General features: G+C 38.3%; 1 protein-coding gene across 10 annotated transcripts in view; it reads right to left on the bottom strand.

The window, feature by feature from the left end:
- Positions 1-17,058, bottom strand: part of AHI1 (Abelson helper integration site 1) — a 209,617-nt gene extending 192,559 nt beyond the window's left edge. For 3 of the 10 annotated variants that reach the window (XM_040449111.1, XM_040449109.1, XM_040449112.1), the window contains exons 1-4: positions 12,923-13,080; positions 8,232-8,299; positions 7,667-7,791; positions 92-732 (exon numbers count right to left, since the gene is read on the bottom strand). In XM_040449111.1, the coding sequence (XP_040305045.1) occupies positions 92-732; positions 7,667-7,791; positions 8,232-8,241 (776 nt within the window). In that variant the 5' untranslated portion in view covers positions 8,242-8,299; positions 12,923-13,080. Of the gene's footprint in view, positions 1-91; positions 733-7,666; positions 7,792-8,231; positions 8,300-12,480; positions 12,560-12,922; positions 13,082-16,955 lie in introns of those variants that run through there. The other 7 variants (XR_005782694.1, XR_005782695.1, XM_040449107.1 and 4 more) reach the window with 6 other exon arrangements.
- Between the last annotated feature and the right edge of the window lie 3,672 nt (positions 17,059-20,730).

The raw sequence follows: 20,730 nt of genomic DNA, 5'->3' as shown, positions 1-20,730 counted from the left end.
ATTTCCTTAGTATAACTGCAGATATTACTCAAAAGCTGAGAACACTAGTGTTTTTTAAAGAGGGCCTTTCATATTTATCAACACAAAGTACCTTGACTCAGCTTTAGATGAGATTGGAACTTTCTTCTTTTTCTTTACTTTTTTTTCACTGTTCAATTTGCCATCATGCAATGAAGTATCTTTTTTCTCACTGTTCAATTTGCCATCATGTAATGAAGTATCTTTTTTTTCACTGTTCAATTTGCCATCATGCAATGAAGTATCTGAAGGAAAGTAAGTCAACTGTTCTTTGAGTTTCTTTCTTATTTTCTTCTTAATCTCCTTTGCCATTTCTTCAGCTACTTGAAGTTGGTATGCTTGCATCAGCTCTTCTTCCTCATCTAAATTATTATTTTCTCTTTCTTCATCTGCCTTCTCGCTTTTCTGACGAGCAACACCTGGCTGTGACCTGGTTTGTGCTTTCCGATGCACAGAATCCACCTTCTTCCTGGGAGTTGCCGGTTCCATTCCTTGTGCAGTCACCTGGAGTGCTGTTTTTACCTTTTTACTCGCCTTTCCTTGCTTGTCTTCCTCTGCACTGACATCATCTGGATTTTCAGGGGCTGACTGGAGATTCCTTGGTTTGTTTTTAGTGACTGGCATGATCTTCTCTGGGTTATTAGTGTTGCTAGCACTTACATCATCACTTTTAGTTTCTTTACTTTTCTGAAGATTGCTTCTAACAGCGTCAAGCTGGGAAAAGAAGACACAATAACAAAGTTTCAGCCGACCACAGTTCAGTTATGTAAAGAGAAAGGACAATGATCGTTGTTCAATGTGTAATCTTGGGAAAGTTATTTCATTTTTCACTTGGACACACTGATACCATTCTAGACCATCTCATTAGCACTATCCTAGTTTATTCTCTCAGCATTCAATTAGTAATTTCTGAGAGTAACTTCAGATAAATGAGGTAATTAACAGGGAGAAAAAGTAGTTAATGACTTTTCATAAGTGAATAAATTGCTCAAACCTCAAATGTTATTTTTCTCTTTGGCAGAATGATGCATACTTTAATTATAAAGTATTTGAGAAATTGCTAAAAGAGGCACAGAGTTAAAGCAATTCAGATTCCCCCTGCAGAAAACACAGGTCATTTATCTTGCTTCATAATTACATTCTAAAGTCAGAAGTCTATAGTTCTAGAATCACCCTACAACTGATTCAAATACATCACTGAAAATCCTGCTAAATATTAAACATTATCAAGTTAAATCAAATCACAGACTAAATACATGCCTATATCTTTCTAATTAAAATTACTTAAAATAAGAGATATTTTTACTAGAAAAGGGCTAGAAATCAAAAAGAAATGTTACTAGTAATAGAATAAATATTCTGAGAAATTTCCCAAGGATAAAAAATAGAAAGGATTAGATCTTTGAGGAAATTAGCAGAAAAAAACCACAACCCGCAGGAAAAGACTTCTCCGTGGAAGGGTGATTCTGGAGAAGCCACATAAGCCCTGAATCAAGTAACATCAGCAGAAGGAGGGGATTAAACTTGAGGATGACCAACTGAGGAGCTGGGAAGGACAGCTCTGTCCCCCACCTCCATTTGTGTCAGATGGTGACTTTCACCCAGAGGACAAGCAGGTGAACAGAGAGAGGGACATGCAGCATGCTTCAGGTAGGTACAACTGTCACCATACATACATGGAATCTTACAGTATATAGCCTTTTGTGACTGGTTTCCTTCACTCAGCATAAAGCTTTGGAATTCATTCATGTTGTTGCATTTGTAGTAGTTTATTCCTTTAACTGCTCAGCAGTATTTCATTGCATGGATCTATACTATATTTTGTTTCTCTATATACTAATTAATGAACATTTATTTCCAGTTTTGCACTGTTACATGTTTTTTGTTTCTCTTGTATAAGCACCCAAAAATTACTGTGCTATAGAGTAAGTAGATGTTTAACTTTTTTTTTTTAATGTTTATTTTTGAGGGGGGAGGGGCAGAGAGAGAGGGAGACACAGAATCCGAAGCAGTCTCCAGGCTCTGACAAGCACAGAGCCCTACGAGGGGCTTGATCTCATGAACCGTGAGATTATGACCTGATCCAAAATCAGATGCTTAACCAACTGAGCCACCCAGCCACCCCTAAATGTTTAACTTCTTAAATAACTTGCCAAACTGCTTCCCAAAGTGGCTGTAACATTTTGTAGTTCCAAACGCATAAGAGTTCCATTTCTATAATGGCCTTATCAGCATTTACCGTTGTCAATTTTTTTAGCTATTTAAATATGTGTGTAATGGCATTTCAGTATTGTTTTACATTTTAAGTTTTTTGTTTGTTTGTTTGTTTTTTGACAGAGAGTGCGCAAGCAGGGGAGGGGCAAGGAGAGAGGGAAAGAGAGAATCCCAAGCAGGCTCTGCACTGTCAGCAGAGTACTCTATCATTACTGTTTTAAATTGTATTTCCCTAATTAGCAATGGTATTGAAAATCTTTACACGTGATCTCTTTTTTTTTTTTAAATTTTTTTTAACGTTTTTTATTTTTATTTTTGAGACAGAGAGAGACAGAGCATGAATGGGGGAGGGGCAGAGAGAGAGGGAGACACAGAATCGGAAGCAGGCTCCAGGCTCTGAGCCATCAGCCCAGAGCCCGACGCGGGGCTCGAACTCACGGACTGCGAGATCGTGACCTGAGCCGAAGTCGGACGCTCAACCGACTGAGCCACCCAGGCACCCCCGTGATCTCTTCTTTAAGTGTTAAAATTTTTTTGCCCATTTTCATTGGGTTATTTTCAAATCATTGAGTTCTAAGTTTTCAAATGTTCTACACATAATTTATCAGTATGTTGTTGAAAATATTTTTCTCCTTCTATAGCATATGTTTTCATTTTCTTAGCAATGTCTTGAATTTTCACAAACCCGATTCATATTTTTTTCTTTTATGTTCATGCTTTTGTATGCTGAGAAAATCTATTCATAACTCAAGGTTACAATGGTTTTATCCTGTTTCTTCTATAACATATGTAATTTTAGCTCTTATGCTTAGGTCTTTGCTCCACTTCTATTTAATTTCTGAACATGATATGATCATAGTTTATAATATTGTATATGGAGATATGTTCCAGCACCATTTTTTGAAAAGGTTATCTTTCTCACTCCTTGGCAATTCTGGCACACCTTGGCAATTCTGTCAAGAATCAATTAATCATACACATTTGGGTCTACTTCTAGACTCTATACTGTTGCACTGAATCATATGTCTATCTTTATGACAATAACAGGTTGTCTTGGTTACTACAGCTTTACAATGAGCTTTGAATCAGACAGTCAAATTCTTTCAACTTTGTTCTTCTTTTTAAAAATTGTTTTTAGCTACTCTAGGTCCACTGCTTAAATTTACAAGTTTTATAATTAGTTTTTCAAATCTTAAAAAAAAAACAAAACAAAAAAAAAACCACCTACTGGCATTTTGATAAAATTGAATTGAATCAATAAATCAACTTTCAGAAAGTGGATAATAATGTTCTGTCAGTTATTATTTGACAACAATGATTCTTCTGATGCATGAACATGAGTATCTATTTGATCTTTGTTTTTAGCAGTTTGGGGGTTATCAGGATATAACACGCCTTGTACAGTTTTTGATAAATTTATTTTTGTAATATTTATTTACTTTGGAGAGACAGAGAGACAGAGTGTGAGTAGGAGAGGGGCAGAGAGAGAGGGAGACACAGAATTGGAAGCAGGCTCCAGGCTCTGAGCTGTCAGCACAGAGCCTGATGTGGGGCTCGAACTCATGAACTGTCAGATCATGATCTGAGCTGAAGTCAGATGCTTAACCAAGCCACTCAGGCGCCCCAACTTTGACCTTATATTCTGATAAACCCACTTAATAGTTCTAGTTAGTAGCACTTTTTGTAGGTTTTTGTCACCTGTAAACAGAGACACTCTTACTCCCTTTTCAATCTTTATGCCATCTTTTAAAATAGCATTATTGCATTGGTCAGGGTCACCAGTACAATCATGAATACTCATGGTGACATAAGCTCAAACTTAGGGTAAAAGCCTTCAATGCAGGTATAGGTTTTTATAGATTCCCCTTATCAAGTTAAGGAAATTCTCTATTCTTTTTGTTTAAGAGTTAACAGAACGGGTGATGAATTCCATCAAATCCTTTTACTGCATTTATACAGACAATCATATTGTTTTTTATTTAATCTTTTAATGTGATGAATTATATTGACTGATTTTTCTAATACTGAGTGAATGATGTATTCTTGAGATAAACTTTATCTGGTCATGGGGTATTATCCTTTCCATATAACTTAAGATTGGTTTCCTAATATTTTATGGAGTATGCCTGCTCTATGTTCAAAAGGGATACTGGTATAGTTTTCTTGTAATGTCTTTGTGTATCAGGATAATTAACGATTGCCTGCCCAAAGAGTAGAGAAACAGTTGCTCATTTTGTATAGTCTGTAACAGTCTGTACAGAATCATCATTACTTCTCCTCAAATGTTTGGTAAAATTTACCAATGTGGACACCTGAGAAAAGTAGGTAGTTTTCTTTATGGGCAGGTTTTTAACCACAGATTTCATTTTTTAAAGGTGTTCAATATACAAGTTATCTATGTCTCTTTGAGTCAGCTTTGGTAGTCTGTGTCCTTGAAGTAATTTATGCATTTCATCTAAACTGCTAAATTTATTGTCATAAAATTATTTGAAATATTACGTTATTCTTTTCAGGTCTGTAACATCTACAGTGAATACCCTCTTATAGTCCTAATTGGTAACTTGTGTCTTCCCTTTTTCTTAATCGATCTGGTTAGAGGCCATGCAGTCAGACACTCAACTGACTGAGCCACCCAGGTGTCCCTGCAAATTTTTAGTTTTAAACTTTATGTCATTGTTTTTGATCTGTCAATGTTGTAAGTCAAATGCCTGTCATTTAAAAAATCTATTTTAGAGTCTACTTTTAAAAATAGGAAGTTTAGAGTCGCCTGGGTGGCTCAGTTGGTTGAGCATCTGGCTCTTGATTTCTGCTCAGGTCATGATCCCAGGGTCATGGGATTGAGTCCCACATCAGGCTCCATGCTCAGCATGGAGCCTGCATAAGATTCTCTCTCACCCTCTGCCTCTCTGTCCTGTTCACGCTCACACACATGCTCTCCCTCTCTCTCTGGAATAAAACATTTTAAAAATTAAAAATAAATGTCCAGGAACGTTTATTTGTAGGACCAATAGTTCTATATGTCCTCACTACTTATTTCTTTCATTTTAAGTGCTTTAGCCACTTCTTCTCATGGAAGAATGCTTCAAATTTATCTTCCACATCACTAAGTACATTTTTCATTGGTACAAATTCTACTATTTTGGGCTTAAGATATAGTTAAAAAAAAAAAACAACTAAAGAAAGAACATGGAAGGTGGTGGTTTTAAATCTCACTTATTCTACTTTTGGTTATATGGCCCTGGCAAACCACTTAACACCTTTGTTAAGTGGTTTTTCTGTTCAGATGTCTATAAAATCTGTCATGTCTATAAAATCTCTCATGTGCAAAGTAAGAGCCTCAATACCTATGTTCCATGATTAACATGAGAATCAGAAACAGCATTTGGAAAATTCTCATCACAGTGCCTAATAGACTGCTGAAAAATAAGGTGAATCTGCCATTATTACGAATTATTACGGCCTTTTCCTTGCTTCCTTTTCTTATTTCAGCCAGCTTCCCTTCCCATGTCAGCCTGCTCTGTACATGAGACTCCTTGTTTTTGTTGTGAAGAGGTCCCATCTCTTCGCACCTTAGTGAAAGAGATCCTACTGGGTTGTGGTTAGGGGAGGAGGTTCCACAGCCAGACTGTTAAGACTGTGAATTCTGTCTGGTTCTACCACTAACTGTGCAAATTTAGGCAAATTATTCAACCTCTGTGATCTAGTTTCCTCATTTATAAATGGAGATAAACCACACCATTTTGTTGTTTGTATTAAAAATGAGTGGATATGCATAAAATGTTTAGAAGTGCTTGAAAGATAGAAAAGCACTGCTATCTAGTAAATAGAAGCAGATATTCTTCCTCTACTCCTAAAATAAATCATTTCAAAAACATTTTGTTTCCCTCTAAGTCCTCCAGGAATATCCCCCCTTCTTTTGAGCTGAACAATCTCTTCCTAAGTATTTTTTCCTAGTATACTCATCTCTGAAAAAAGAGAGAGAGAGAGAGAGAGAGAGAGAGAGAGAGAGAGATTTTAAATGGCCTCCTATGAACTAAAAGAGGCTGGGTAGGTCATGTTTAGTCACCTCACACTTGTGTGTTTCCAATATCTAAACTGGACCACAGGTAAATGGATGTACCTTCTGCCCATTTTCTGGCTGTCCACTTAACTGAGCATTCCAGGCCTAAACAGCATTTGGTTCATACTCACAAAGCCTAGTTCTAACAGTGAGAGAAAATATGAGGTTTCACTTTGACTAAGTCCATAAAAATATCCTCAGTTGTTTCCAGGGTTCTTTCTGCTTTTTTTGAGTACATACCAACTTGCTCAAGGAAAGGGCATATCCCAATAAGCAATGTTCCATCCTCCACATGCCTCTGTTCCCTACCAAACTACATACTGGTACCACCAGAAGAAGCACATTCTATCTAAGGGCAGCATCCACTACAGGAGACCTAACCTGCCCCCTTCTGTCAGTAGTTCTAAACTGATGTGCAGTACTACACAGGTGTACTATGAACCCCGTATGTGTGTGCAGCTGATTCTGGCTAATGTCAGTACTTACTTTTGCTTCACTTGAGAATATATACTATTACACTGGTAACTGCCAAAGAGAATATTAGAATGAAGAGAGCACATGACAAAATTCAGAAGAGGGCAAAATTTGCTACAAAATACAGGTTATATATATAACTTCTAAAACTCCTGCCAAATAAACATTATATACCAATTTACCAGAACATGCATGAAGTTATTTGTGTGTGTGTGTGTGTGTGTGTGTGTGTGCGCGTGCACAAAACAGATTATGGTCAAAGGAGTAAAAGGTGGGAGTGAAGTAGCTAGACAGGTTTAAAGAGTGACTATTACATTAATTGTGGATACTATTACAGACACTTTATAATACCCTGGAATCAGGTTGCAGTCATTTGTTGATTTGTTTAGTGCTATTTGAGTTCTGCATTTTTAATCTCTTCAAACGTAGTGCCAAAAAAATTCTATCATTTGAAAGTGCACCTCAAGTACAAAAGGATAATTACGGTCTTAAGGTTCCACTGATTCCTCTTGCTTCTGCTGGGTAGAATCAAATTATCTAGACTGGGTAAGTCTAGATAAGCCACTGAATAGCTGAAGTAAGATAATTACTCCCTAAGTCCTTCACAATGCTGGGTTAAAAATCTTCATTTTCTTTAAAAATGTGTAATATGCGTGGGCACCTGAGTTTGCCCAATCTCTCATCACTCTGTCTACGTTATTCTCATAGGACAGCACTCAAGACTGAACTCAGTACCCCAAGAGTGATGTGGATTTTACTGTAAACTTTATTTTACCACACATTATTGACCATGACATACCTTTACTGTTGTTAATTTCCAAAGTTCCTCAGAGTTTTAATATGAGAGTCATAATTTCATGCAGAATATAAGTCATCATTACCAAATAACTGATTACTCACTACAATTTTTTCTCCAGATATGCCAGTTTTTTTCTTCAGTTTTTTTCGTTCATGTATAACATCATGGTGCGTCTTAAGCAATTCCTCAAAGCGAACTCTGGTTTTCAGTTTGGCTTCACTCTCCACTACAAATGATAAAGACTCATCATTTTCTGCACAACATTACTATAGCACATATCTGCATTATTATTATGTTAAAGAACACAGTCTTTAGATAACTACTTGAGTTATTTAGCTACCTTAGAAGAAGTGACCAGTCCTTTCTTCTTAAAAAACTTTTCTTTTGGCTATGATGTCACCACACTCACCTATATCCCTCTCACCTGTTACTCCCTCTAAAAGTTTCCTTTACTCAGTTAACTTTCTATTTATGCACAGTAACATTAAATATTAACATTAAATAGAAATTGAAAACCAAACTATATCTAAATATAATATTGGTTAATGACATTGACTTTATTCATTAATTGGTTAAAGAATCCCTTTAAATAATCCCAACTTTTAAATAAATAAATAAATAAATAAGTAACATGTATTGCATATATAAATTTCATAAAAGTCTTACCAGTGGGCATATCTCAGCTATATGGAGAGCATCAAGTTGTAACGTAAAGCCCTGACTCGATAAGCATCCTATCAAAACAAAGAGAATTTACTTGTGATACGGAATTTGCAAATAAAAATTACAAAACATTCTTCATACAAGATTATGACATGATTTATCTACTACCTCATAAGATTTATACCAATAAAGCTAAGTTCTCTTCTCTTACTTTAATCTTATGCAAATGACTTAAATACATTCAAATCAGTTTAGGGTCTGAAAAAAGGTAAAGAAAACTGGATCGTATTTGGGTAAAATATTTATATGTTTGAAACAAAAAATTTAAAAAGAATCTTGAAAGCAGTAAATACATACTTTGTATTTTTTTTTTATTTTTTTTTTCAACGTTTATTTATTTTTGGGACAGAGAGAGACAGAGCATGAACGGGGGAGGGGCAGAGAGAGAGGGAGACACAGAATCGGAAACAGGCTCCAGGCTCTGAGCCATCAGCCCAGAGCCCGACGCGGGGCTCGAACTCACGGACCGCGAGATCGTGACCTGGCTGAAGTCGGACGCTTAACCGACTGCGCCACCCAGGCGCCCCCATACTTTGTATATTAATGCACTTTTAATAAAAGTGTTGTAAGTAAAAAATAAGCTTTTCAATGTACTTTTAAGAAGCCAAACTCCACCCCAGAATTGACTTTCCCAAGAGCACACACTATTATATTGTAAAGTATGACTGTGGGTACCATATTAACAGAAAATGAATTTAAACATTTTTGTACCTGCCACTGAAAATGTTGCAACAATAGAGAAGGTTAAGCACAAGCATTCATATCATTCTCCTCAAATAAAAACCTGGGTGTGTATTATTACATATCAAAACCAGGGATAAACTCAGTATACATATTCCTGCATTTCCAATTTTACTTAAAGATGGAGGTATGTGTCCAAAACATATTAATTGCCACCTTAGAGCATAATATTCACACATTTTAAAGAATAAAGTGGAAGACTGTTAAATAAAAAAAAAAGAGAGAAAAATATAATTTGAATTGGCTCAGCAATTATTGGTGGAGGCTCCAGATCCCTGGGGATCCACATTCATGTTTCTAATATTAAGGGTATTCTGGACAGAAAAGTCTGAGAAGAAACGCTAAAAAGGAAAGAATGACTACACACATACACCTAATTATGCAGTTTAAATATAACAACTATCTGGTACACAGACAAAATAGATGTCACTAAATCCACACAGTAAAGACTCTTACACTTTACTGATGGGAGCCCGAATGTACTCTTTCTAGTAGATACAGATCTAATAAGTTTGGTCATCCACTTTCCAATCTACCCTAAGTTAGAAAAAAGAAGAGACGCAAAGGCAAGTGCATCAGTAACTGAAACATAAAGCAAATAAGAACCTAATATTTATATATTCCCTGGTCATTCAATACATAGGAAAACAGCTGAACTATATATATGACTTTGAGTCATTAAGAAAAGGCTTACTTATATTCAGCTTAACCTGTTTTCCCTTAAAAAATTATGATATTTTAGACATTTCAGAAAGATAAAAACGACTGAAGAGGCAGGACAAAGAGTAAAGGATGATTCTCGTGTTTCTGCAAGTAGAATAATTAGGCTAGTAGTATTATTAACTGGAATACAGTACAAGCATAATGGAGAACTTTAAAACCCAAGTCTTGGGATTAGTCTTACAAACAATTAATTGTGACCTTAGGTGTTTGTTTCCTCATCTGTAAAATCAATCTAAAGGTGCACAGTCAAAAGGTTGTTGTAAGGGTTAGATGATTTAGAACAATGCCTTAAAAAAAAAGCACTGATAAACATCTGTTACGATTGTAACAGATATTTCCTACGGGGACAACACTCAGGTGAGCTTGGTGGGGCATGTTGAGCTGGGGCACTAACCAGCTACAAACGTTGGCTCCACTGTCAGATCCCTAGATTCAAATCCCAGTTCCACCTGCCAGTAAATTAATCTCTGGACCTCAACTTCCTAATCGTTCGAAAGGGAATCATAACTGTAAATTACTTACAAGGTTTTTGTAAAAATGAAATAAGAATATGCATGTAAAATACTTAGCACAATGCCTAGAACATGGCAAGCCCTTTGAAAATGACAGCTATTAGCACTGTATATATAAATCTGTGTTTGTGTATGTATAATCAGATTGTTTGGTAGGCAACAGAATATAGTAATCCAGCAAGGAGAGCCAGGCTGAAGATTTGAGCAAGTTGTGAAGAGCGTCCACTGGATCTGCAGTCTGGAAGTCACGTGTTTGCAAAAATGTTTGTGAATGGGCAGAAATCCGGCAGCCATAGGTGGAAGAATGAATGGAAGGTGAGACCTACAGAAACGTGTGGATAATTATTTCTACAATTCTGCTTCCAACTGTCTTCCCCCACCCCCAAAGGCAGTGACATGAGGCAGTAGCTTTGAGAGACAAAAAGACTGTGGAAAGTTTTTACTTTTTTTTCTTAAGATTGTTTCCATGTTTCCATCACCCTATCCTTTTAAAAATAAATAAATAAGTCATCCTCCACGTTGCAAGCAGAGGAATTTTCTAAAATACAAACATGATGGCAACATTTCTGTTTAAATATCTTCACTAGATTCTGAGGCACCTAGGTGGCTCACTCAGTTGAGCCTCCGACTTCAGCTCAGGTCATGGTCTCGTGGTTCGTGAGTTCGGCCCCGCATCTGTGCTGACAGTTCAGAGCCTGGAGCCTGCTTCAGATTCTGTGTCTCCCTCTCTCTCTGCCCCTTCCCCACTCGTGCTATCTCTCTCTAAAAAAAAAAAAAAATAAACATTACAATTTTTTTTTTTAAATCTCTTCACTAGATTCCAATCACCCACTGGAAAAAATAGTAAGTCCTTACCACCGGGGTTCAAGGCTACTTATAAGATGACTCCCTGCCCTTTTTTTTTTTAAACCTCTCTTTCTCCAGCCACATTTCCATACACATTTTGAAGTCTAGCCATGTGCAACTACTTACAAGCCTTCAATCATGCCAAACTCCTTCTTGTCTTTGTACCATTACACGTACACCTCTCTCTCCTAAGAAATGACCTTCTTCTTTTGTCTAGGAAACTCCTAACTATCCTTTAACACTAAATGCAAATGGTATCTTTTCTGGGAGCTCTCTAACCTAAAGGGGCAGTTAAATACTTCTCTGTGATCCCACAGTGCTTTGAGCTTTACACCTTCCTCTCTACCTCAGCCCTTTATTTCCACCTTGGTGAAACGTTCTATGACCCAGGAAATTAAAATGGCACCTACTTTATTGTAAGGAGAAAAGGAAATAGTGAAAAGCAAAGTGATCAGCACAGTGGCTGACACATTGTAGGTGCTCAATAAAATTATGTCTATTATTATAGTACTAAAAATAATTGTGCCATAAATAAAATACATCAAGTGAATTACAAGTTCACACTATTTACTATCAGTAGTACAATGTATAGTTGCATAGACACTAATATTACTTAATATAGCATATACATAACAGAAATAATCACCTCCAAACATTAATGTGTTTGAATGAATGACTAATATTTGATTAGTAACATCACTGGCAAAAATTAAGGGACAAATTTAAAATGGTATCTCTGGCCCTCATATATTCCATTATTTTAAAGCTTCTCCCTCACAAATCCCTTTATAGGAGCTGCTAAGAAATACTAAATTTTGCTATTTATATATGAGATGCAGTACATTTCACCTCATATTTCCTTTTCTCTAAACATCTGATTATTGGCCAATAATGTGTAAAAACCATGGGGAGAAGAAGCAGAGGCTTGAATAATTTACCCTTTAACTGAATTTTATAGCACAGGAAAAAAAAAAAAAAGAATCCAAAAAAAAAAAACCCTGTATGCATAATTCAACTAATAAATGAAGATAGCCTGCATAAATAAACAAGATAAACAAATAAACCAAGTACGATTTTAAAAAACGTTTGGTATTTGGATTTTTCAGATATTTTTTAAAAACTTCCCAGAGTTCTCACAACGAGCAATCTTCCTCCTGAAAGCCCAATCGGTAACAGCAATAGTTAAAGCAACAGGTGAGAAAATTGTTAGCATCCTTTTCTCAAAACGTGAAAGCCATATACCCCAGTGAGTAGATGTTCTCACAGTAATGCTGAAATGCAGCACAACCATTGGTAGCGATTCTAAAGAGTGTACTTTTCACGTACATATCAAAACGACCCTTTTCTTATAAACGTAACACACTGACCACCTTTTCTCAGATGTAATTAAGGCATTTCACCGGTTCGAGACTCAGCACCAAGCTGACACCCTAAAAGGAAACAGACACCCTAAAAGGAAATAAACATCCTTAGTGCGCATCTGACTTAAATGCTTTTAAGCCAGAATCCGGAGTAGGAAAGCCAAAGATTGCATTCCCTCCACGCTGGCTCAGGACACCACACTGGGCGGGCCCGGGATGGGAGCCCAGGGATGGGAGCCCAGGGAAGGGAACGGGAAAGTACTTAGAGGTATTCATCAGAAACTACATCCCAAGGCTCCGCGGCACTTGGCGGGTCAGCCTGCGGTGGCGCAGTGCCGCCCCCCCGCTCTCGGACTCTAGCAGTCCCCCAAGTCGCGACCCCGGAGAAGGCCGAGGCAGGCCCAGGGCCCGGCCCGGGATCCCGCCACTAGCAGGCCTGCAGCGTACTCACAGAGAACTGAGCTCAGAGCGGCCGACGGCCCGTTCCCCCCGGGCGGACACTGAGACGGTGCGAAGCTGCCTACCGCGCGGGGCGGGGTGGGGCGGGGCGGGGCGGGGCAGTCACGGGACGCCCCCGCAGCCACCCAGCAACCAGCCAGCCACTCCGGCTCAGAGAGCCGACTAGGTGCCGCAGTGCGGGCGGCGCGCCGCCTGCTGACGTCAGCGCCTGCCTACGCCGCCGTTCCCACGACAACCGATGCGGCCCGAGCTCCGGGACTGGACCGCTGCCCAACTTAGACTCCGGTCCGCGGCCCCGCCCCCGCGCCGCCTACGCCGGGGCCCCGAGCTGCTGCAATGCGGCGCCTGTGGAGGTGGTGCGCGCGCGCCGGCCCGCGGGCCTTCAGACTACGGCCGGGCACGCGCTCCGGTGATCGCGCGCCGGACTCCTCGTGCCCGTGCGGAAAGCGCGAGGCCGCGGCCCTCCGAAGAGAAAGGAATGCCCGGCCGAGAAGCCCTAAGGGGCGCAGGGAAGGGTCTGAACCCATTTGGTCGTCACGCCTGAAAAAGCGTTTTGTCCCTCAAAACCGTAGCCATCGCTGGAGCAAAACGAGAGGGGGCAGGGATAGACAGGGAGGCAGTCGTGGAGCCCTCCAAGGCGAGAAGCATGAATGAAGGAAAGCAACAGGCACGTCACCGCCCTAGCGATCGCGCCCACAAAATGAAACATCCTTTTAAGCGTGGAGAACAGAATTGTGCTACAGACCAGATATTAAGGAAACAAATTTCCATGATTCGTCTGGCGCGGTGTTATGTCGCCATGTGTTTAAAGCAGAACAAAAAGAAAACCCTCATCTTTTTCCACGCCAAGTGCCCCCTCCCGCTTTCTAATTTCTGCCAGAGGCGCCATTTTTAGCTCCGAGTCACCAGGGATGGAAAAATACTAGTCAGGCCCCTCCCCAGCTCTTGAATTTTTTGCAGTTTGTAGTCATGCTCTATGCCATAACCTGTTGCTTAGTTTGTAAAGTGAGAGTGTTATGCATATTTCTTTGGAGGCCAGCTTTTCCATTTATATTAGAACCACCACACTTTACAAAGCACATCTCATTTGTTTCTACCAAATGCTGTGAGAAGGCAGTGAAAAAAATTCCCATCTGAGGCATCTCAAAATGAACTGTTCAACTTTCTATTGAAAACCTATTACCCTCGGGGCGCCTAGGTGGCTCAGTTGGTTGAGCTTCCGACTATGGCTCAGGTCATCATCTCGCAGCTCGTGAGTTCAAGACCCGTATCAGACTCTGTGCTGACAGCCTGCAGCCTGCTTCAGATTCTGTCTCCCTCTCTCTCTGCCCCACCCACTCGCATTCGTCTCTGTCTCAAAATAAATAAACACCAATAAATAAATAAGTAAATAAATAAAATCTATTACTCTTTCTGGATTTCTATCTTGGTTTCAATCACCACTGTCCTCCCAGTTTTCCAAATACCTGCAGAGCATCCTAAATGCCTCTTACACCAAATTATGTCCACTCTGCTTTTTTTTTTCAACGTTTATTTATTTTTGGGACAGAGCGAGACAGAGCATGAACGGGGGAGGGGCAGAGAGAGAGGGAGACACAGAATCGGAAACAGGCTCCAGGCTCTGAGCCATCAGCCCAGAGCCTGACGCGGGGCTCGAACTCACGGACCGCGAGATCGTGACCTGGCTGAAGTCGGACGCTTAACCGACTGCGCCACCCAGGCGCCCCTCCACTCTGCTTTTTTAACACTCCCAGTGTATAGCCTATCCATCCTGACTCCCACTGCTTTGTGCCAGCCTTCATCACTTCTCACTGAGAGTATTGTGGGAAGGCGTCTTTACCAGTCCCCTGACTCCAGTTTTGATTCCAGAACGCCATCTTCCATACTGCTACCAGAATGACCTCACTAAAATTATAAATGTGATAATGCCACTGTCCTGAAAATTCTTCAAGGACTATCTGTAGGAGAAAATGTAGTCGCTTTACTTAAACTATAAGACACTCCGTTTGCCAGACTAGTTTCCTCTCTCATTGCCTTCTTTCAATGTTATGCTTCAGCAATATTGAATTCATGTGTACCATGCAAAACAATCCATACCCTCATGTCCCCATTCTTGCACATATTGTCTTCTCTCCCTGAAAAATCTCTTCTTGTAAACTCCTACTCCCCCACATCTCACCTCAAATGTTGTCCATACTTTGAATCCACTTAGCTATTTTTTCCCCTAGCTCCCTCTGCTAAAGAGATGTAAGGAACAATGATACCTTAGAAGCAATGAGCACATAGTGCCTATTTCTTGGTTTTTAAACACCATTCTCTACTTAAAGGAACTAGAGCCTCTTGGGGAAATGGCTTATTCAGAACAGGAGCAGGGGAAGTATAACACAAGCCTGGAAAATTGTTTTACACCAGAAATTAAAGAGTTTTTACAGAATAATGGAACATATGAAAGGGACTCAGAAACCAGCTGGAAGGAGCCCCCCATCAGCAACATCTGGGGCAATCTGAACACCACTTTAATAACATTAATAGATTATGATCTGCTGAATAAAATGGGAAAACTTGAGTCTATACTGAAATAAGTACATGAATATTTTTAAATGGGCATAAAGAAACGTCCTTTCTTATCTTAGATCGCCAACTAATAAATGTAGAAGGAATGATGTAGGTAGATATATCATCATTTGGCAACTATTATAGTAAAAATTGATTCAGCCAAGAATCATCAATGTATGCTAATACCAGAGGGTGAGAATTTTAAGAGGAACATTATAGTCTTAAAGTATCTTCTGACCAAATACTAATTACAAAGGGAAAAATAGGAACTTGACAGTACAGAAATCTGGCACTGGTGACCAACGTTACCATCCCCAGTAATAGGACAGATCAGCATTGTAAGCCACCTGGTAAAGACACTTAGAACACACTTTTGTGATATTCCTGCCAAAAATGTACAACCTGAATCTAATCGTGAGGAAAGATCAGACAACCACAAATTGAGGAACATTTTACAAAATCATAGGTCTTTACTATCCAAAAGTTTGTCAAGGTCATGAAAGACAAAAGAACTAAAGAACTTTTTCAGGTTGTGGGAGACTGAAGAGGCATGACAACTAAGTGGAACATACGATTCTGTATTGTATCCTTTTTCTGTAAGGATATTATTGGGACAATTGACAAAATTTGAATGGGATCTGTGGACTAGATAGTATTTTAACAATGTTAATTTCCTTTTTTTGATGACTACAGTCTGGTAATATAGGAGATACTTTGTTTCCAGAAAATGCACACTGAATTATTGAAAAGTAATGAAGCTTCATATCTGTAACTTACTCAAATGGTTCAGAAAAAAGTATATATAAGTAAAATATGAGTATGTGTAGAGACAGAGAAGGATAAAGCAAATATAATATGTCAACAATTGGAAGATTTCGGCAAAGATAGAAGTTCTTTGTACTATTCCTGCAATATTTTCTGTAAGTTTGAAAGTATTTTAAAATAAAAAATGTTGTAAAGGTACTGAGATTTCTGGCTTAGGTAACTGGATGGAAAATGGCTAATTAATTAACAGTGGAAAGGCAGGAAGAGCAGGTATAAAGGAAAAGATAGTTTCAGTGGGATATTTCCAGTAGGCAATTGAATATATAGTAAATATAAAAATGAGCCCCATTCAAACTGGAGAAGGCAGATATGTTGCTTTCCCTCATTAGCTCAGAGTACCAGACTGAGTTCCTACTGGTACTAGGAGAGGCAAGCAATCAAGAGTAGTAGCGCTCATAATAAAATTGGCCAACTATTCATGAAATAGATTTAGGGTATTCAAAACATTTAAATAAATATAAAATAGCAAATTTATTGAATAAGACCTAAGTATAGTTGATAGGCAAAATGTTTCTCCCCTCTACAAAATATCCATTAACCGATCAAAAGAGATGTTGGCGTTACTGCTTGTACTGCATTGCTAGGTCTACCATACAAAGTACCATAGACTGGTTGGCCTAAGCAACAGAAATTTATTTCCTCACAATTCTGGAGATTAGAAGTCCCAGATCAAGATGTTGGCAGGCTTAGTTTCTTCAGAGGCCTCTCTCCTACCTCGTCCTTTTGTCTTCCCATAGTCTTCCCTCTGTACCTGAGTCCTAATCTTCTCTTCTTAGAAGGACATCAGTCATATTGGATTAGGGCCCACCCTAATGACCTAATTTCAGTGTAATTACTTCTTTAAAAATCCTATGTCTAAATATAGTGACATTCTGAAGTGCTAGGGTTTAGGGTTTCAACGGATGCATTTTGGGGGCAAAAATTCAGCCTGCAACACTGCGGGTGTTATTGTGCTGGAAGTACAACAGAATGCAAAGATGGGACCTGTTTGGATTCTCATTCAGAACAAACTGTCTAGATAAAGATGTTTCAGGCAATCAGAGATTTTTCAGTATGGGCTGAGTTTGAGATGATATTAAGGAATTTTTATGTCTTTATAAAGGAAATAATGACAGTGTAGTTATGTAAGAATAAGCTGTTCTTAAGTCAATAGAATAGAATGACAAGATGTCTAAAATTTGCTTTAAAATATTCCAGAAAAAAAAAACAGGTAAGGGAAAGATAACACATATATACCTAAATTTTGATGGTCATTGAAGCTGGCTGGTAGGTACCTGGTATTTCATTATACTTTTTCTTTGTGTGTTTGGAAATTTTTGTAATACGCCGTCAAAACAAAAGTAGGAAAACTCATAGAGAATTTGAAAGACATAGAACCACAGAGAAAAAGGAAAAAATATTCAGTACTACTTCTTTTTTTTTTTTTTTTAATTTTTTTTTCAACATTTATTTATTTTTGGGACAGAGAGAGACAGAGCATGAACGGGGGAGGGGCAGAGAGACAGGGAGACACAGAATCGGAAACAGGCTCCAGGCTCTGAGCCATCAGCCCAGAGCCTGACGCGGGGCTCGAACTCACGGACCGCAAGATCGTGACCTGGCTGAAGTCGGACGCTTAACCGACTGCGCCACCCAGGCGTCCCTATTCAGTACTACTTCTTAAAGAGAATCCCAATTAGCTTTTTAAGGCAATTTTGTTTTCAGTCTGCTTTCCATGCATATTTTAATTTTGGTCATATTGTATATAATACGCTTATTTCTGTTTTTTGAATTAACATTATGTTATACTTTCATTTCCATACTATTGTATATGCCATGTAAACTTCATTAAAATTTTTAAGCTTGTTAATAATGTTTGTGTGTACTCATAGTAACAATTCAAACAATCATCCAGACATTTATAATGCAGAAACTGAAACCCTGTCATATGATAATCACTGGTAATAGTCTTTTATACCTTACTCCTTTCCTTCATGTATATACTAAATACACTAAGTTTAAAAAAAAACAAAAAACTTCATACTATCAACTTTGTCCTGATGTCTTGTTTAGTCTTTACCATGTATCAGCATCCTATAAGACTTTTTTTAAATGTCAGTAACATGCATCTATACATTCATTTTAATGGCTTCATACTCTATCAGTTTTATTCCAGTGTTGCCTTATCAGTTATGATAAGAATGCCAAATATAATGGTTTTTTTTTAATTAAAAGAGTTTTCATATCAGAGTCTCACATTATCACTAAATTTATTCCTCAGTATTTTATACATGTTCGGAATTATTTTGAATTCATTAACTTCTCTTGCTTCATTTGCTAACTGGTGATCGCACATTTTCCTACTTTTCCTCTATTCTAGGTCTCTTTTGCTAGTTTTTGTTTATTTCCTTAACCTCTTGGTATTGGAATATCCCAGAACTAACCTCTTGAACCTTTTCTCTATCCACATGTACTCACTTGGTGATCTCTTCCAGTCTCTATAGTCCCCTGGTCATACAGTCTACTTCCACACATGTCTCCCTAGCCCATTCCTCTCTCCTGAACTTCAGACTCATACATCCAACTGCATACTGAATATCTCCACTTAGATGTCTAATACACATGTCACGCTTACTAAACTCCTAATCACCACTTGAATATCAATGCCTCTCTTGAGGCTTTCTCCATTTTGTGTAATGGTAACTCCGTTTTTTTTTTCCAGTTACTGACGCTAAACATCAAACACCTTGGAGTACTCTTGACTTTTCTCATTTTATTATACCCCATATACAACCAATCAGATTAATATTGATTTGAACCCAAATCCCACATAAGAGAGGCTATATTTATAATTTGGAAGGGGAAGTTTTCTTCTACTCAAACTTTAGCCCAGACCAGCCTCCTGGTCTTCCTTTGTTGGTGTAGTCTCTTGAAGGTCACAGTTTTAGTCAAAGGTCTTAATGCCCACACTGAACAAGAGCTCATATTCTATGTTTTGGTAGGCCAATCCACTGTGGGACTACATTTAGGGAATCAGCAAATACCTCTAGTGTAGGATTACCTGTGAGTAGTTCCTGCTTACCATTTTGTTTCACTTTTTTTTTCTCTTTGGGCCCCTGAGAAACTTCCTTTGCTTTTCAGAGAGTTCAGTGAAGCAATTTGGTTGGCATTTCTAGCTGATTTTCAGAATTTTTTTTTTTTCTGCCGAGTATCTCTTTGACATATTGGGTAAAAAAGGATTCCTTCTCTCTCAACTCTTAATACATATTACAGGGTATGTATGGGTTAATAGTTAAAAGTACATTGCCTTGTAATAGTGATTGCCATTCAAATTCAGCAATTAGGTTATATGAATTACTGAAATAATTGAGCTTTCTTTATAAACTTTCTGTGAAGAGACTTGCTAATAAAACTTGGTGAGCCCGTAGATGTGGGTTAGGTCAGAATTCATGGAACTTCCCACAATGTATAAAGCTATTTATAGATTTATTTTATATATATGAATATTGTTTTGTTAGGAAAAGTGTTTTGATTTAGGTCTCATAAGGCCTCATGAATAACAGGAACTGCAGCAGAGATAAAGGAAAACAACAAAAATTCATCAAATGTTCAATTTGGGTCTCTCAAGCAATGAACACTAGATGGCAGCAAATCAACATTTGTCATTACCAGGGCCTGAAAGATCCCAGTTTAAAGACATGGCCTTATTACATCTTATTATGCATCCATTTGTAATCCAAACCATTTAATTTACTGATGTTTGATCTACTAATTTGAATTTATAATAGTAAGATATATTTGACACCTGGACTGAAAAATGTAGTTTCTTGATTAATAAATACAGTATACAGAATGGTGCCCGTACCATCAGAAGTCTGCCCAGCAACACTCCCAAGAATCCACTCTCTCAAGACCACTCTCTACACAGCTCATCTTTTGTCTAGGATGTGAGGTCCTGTGGTTGGACAAAAGGTACACGTCAGACACTCATTCCTGTTCCTGTGTTGTAAGCCTCTTGTGCCTATTAATGCTTAAATTTTCATCTTATCATTCAAATGATATCTGTTTATTAGATTGAGAACTAGCTTCACGTTTCTTACAAAGTGTGAAAATAGAGGCTTCCCAAGCTTTATGATGAGTAATTACCAGGCCTCCTTCTCTAGGGACTCAGGTTAGCTATTTCTACCATGAGTGAGAAGGGACTTTACTTGTTTTCACATTTAAGGTTATCTTTGTATAATCAGCATGTCAAATTAAAAAAAATATGTAATTTGGATGTATAATTTAGCTTCATGAGCCCATTTTTTCTCTCCATACCTGAGATCATTTATAATTTTATGTCTTTTGAAATGTTTAGAATAAATTATTATTAACAGAAGACATTAATAATACAGAAAGAAGGGGAAAATGACAAGGAAGTAGTTCACCACTTCCTTCTCC

This window comes from Herpailurus yagouaroundi, unplaced genomic scaffold (genome assembly GCF_014898765.1).
Source record: "Herpailurus yagouaroundi ecotype Mexico unplaced genomic scaffold, PumYag 198, whole genome shotgun sequence".
In the NCBI taxonomy this organism is placed as follows: Eukaryota; Metazoa; Chordata; class Mammalia; order Carnivora; family Felidae; genus Herpailurus; species Herpailurus yagouaroundi.
The sequence above is the reverse complement of the archived record's forward strand: the minus strand, read 5'-3'. Positions and strand labels throughout refer to the sequence as shown.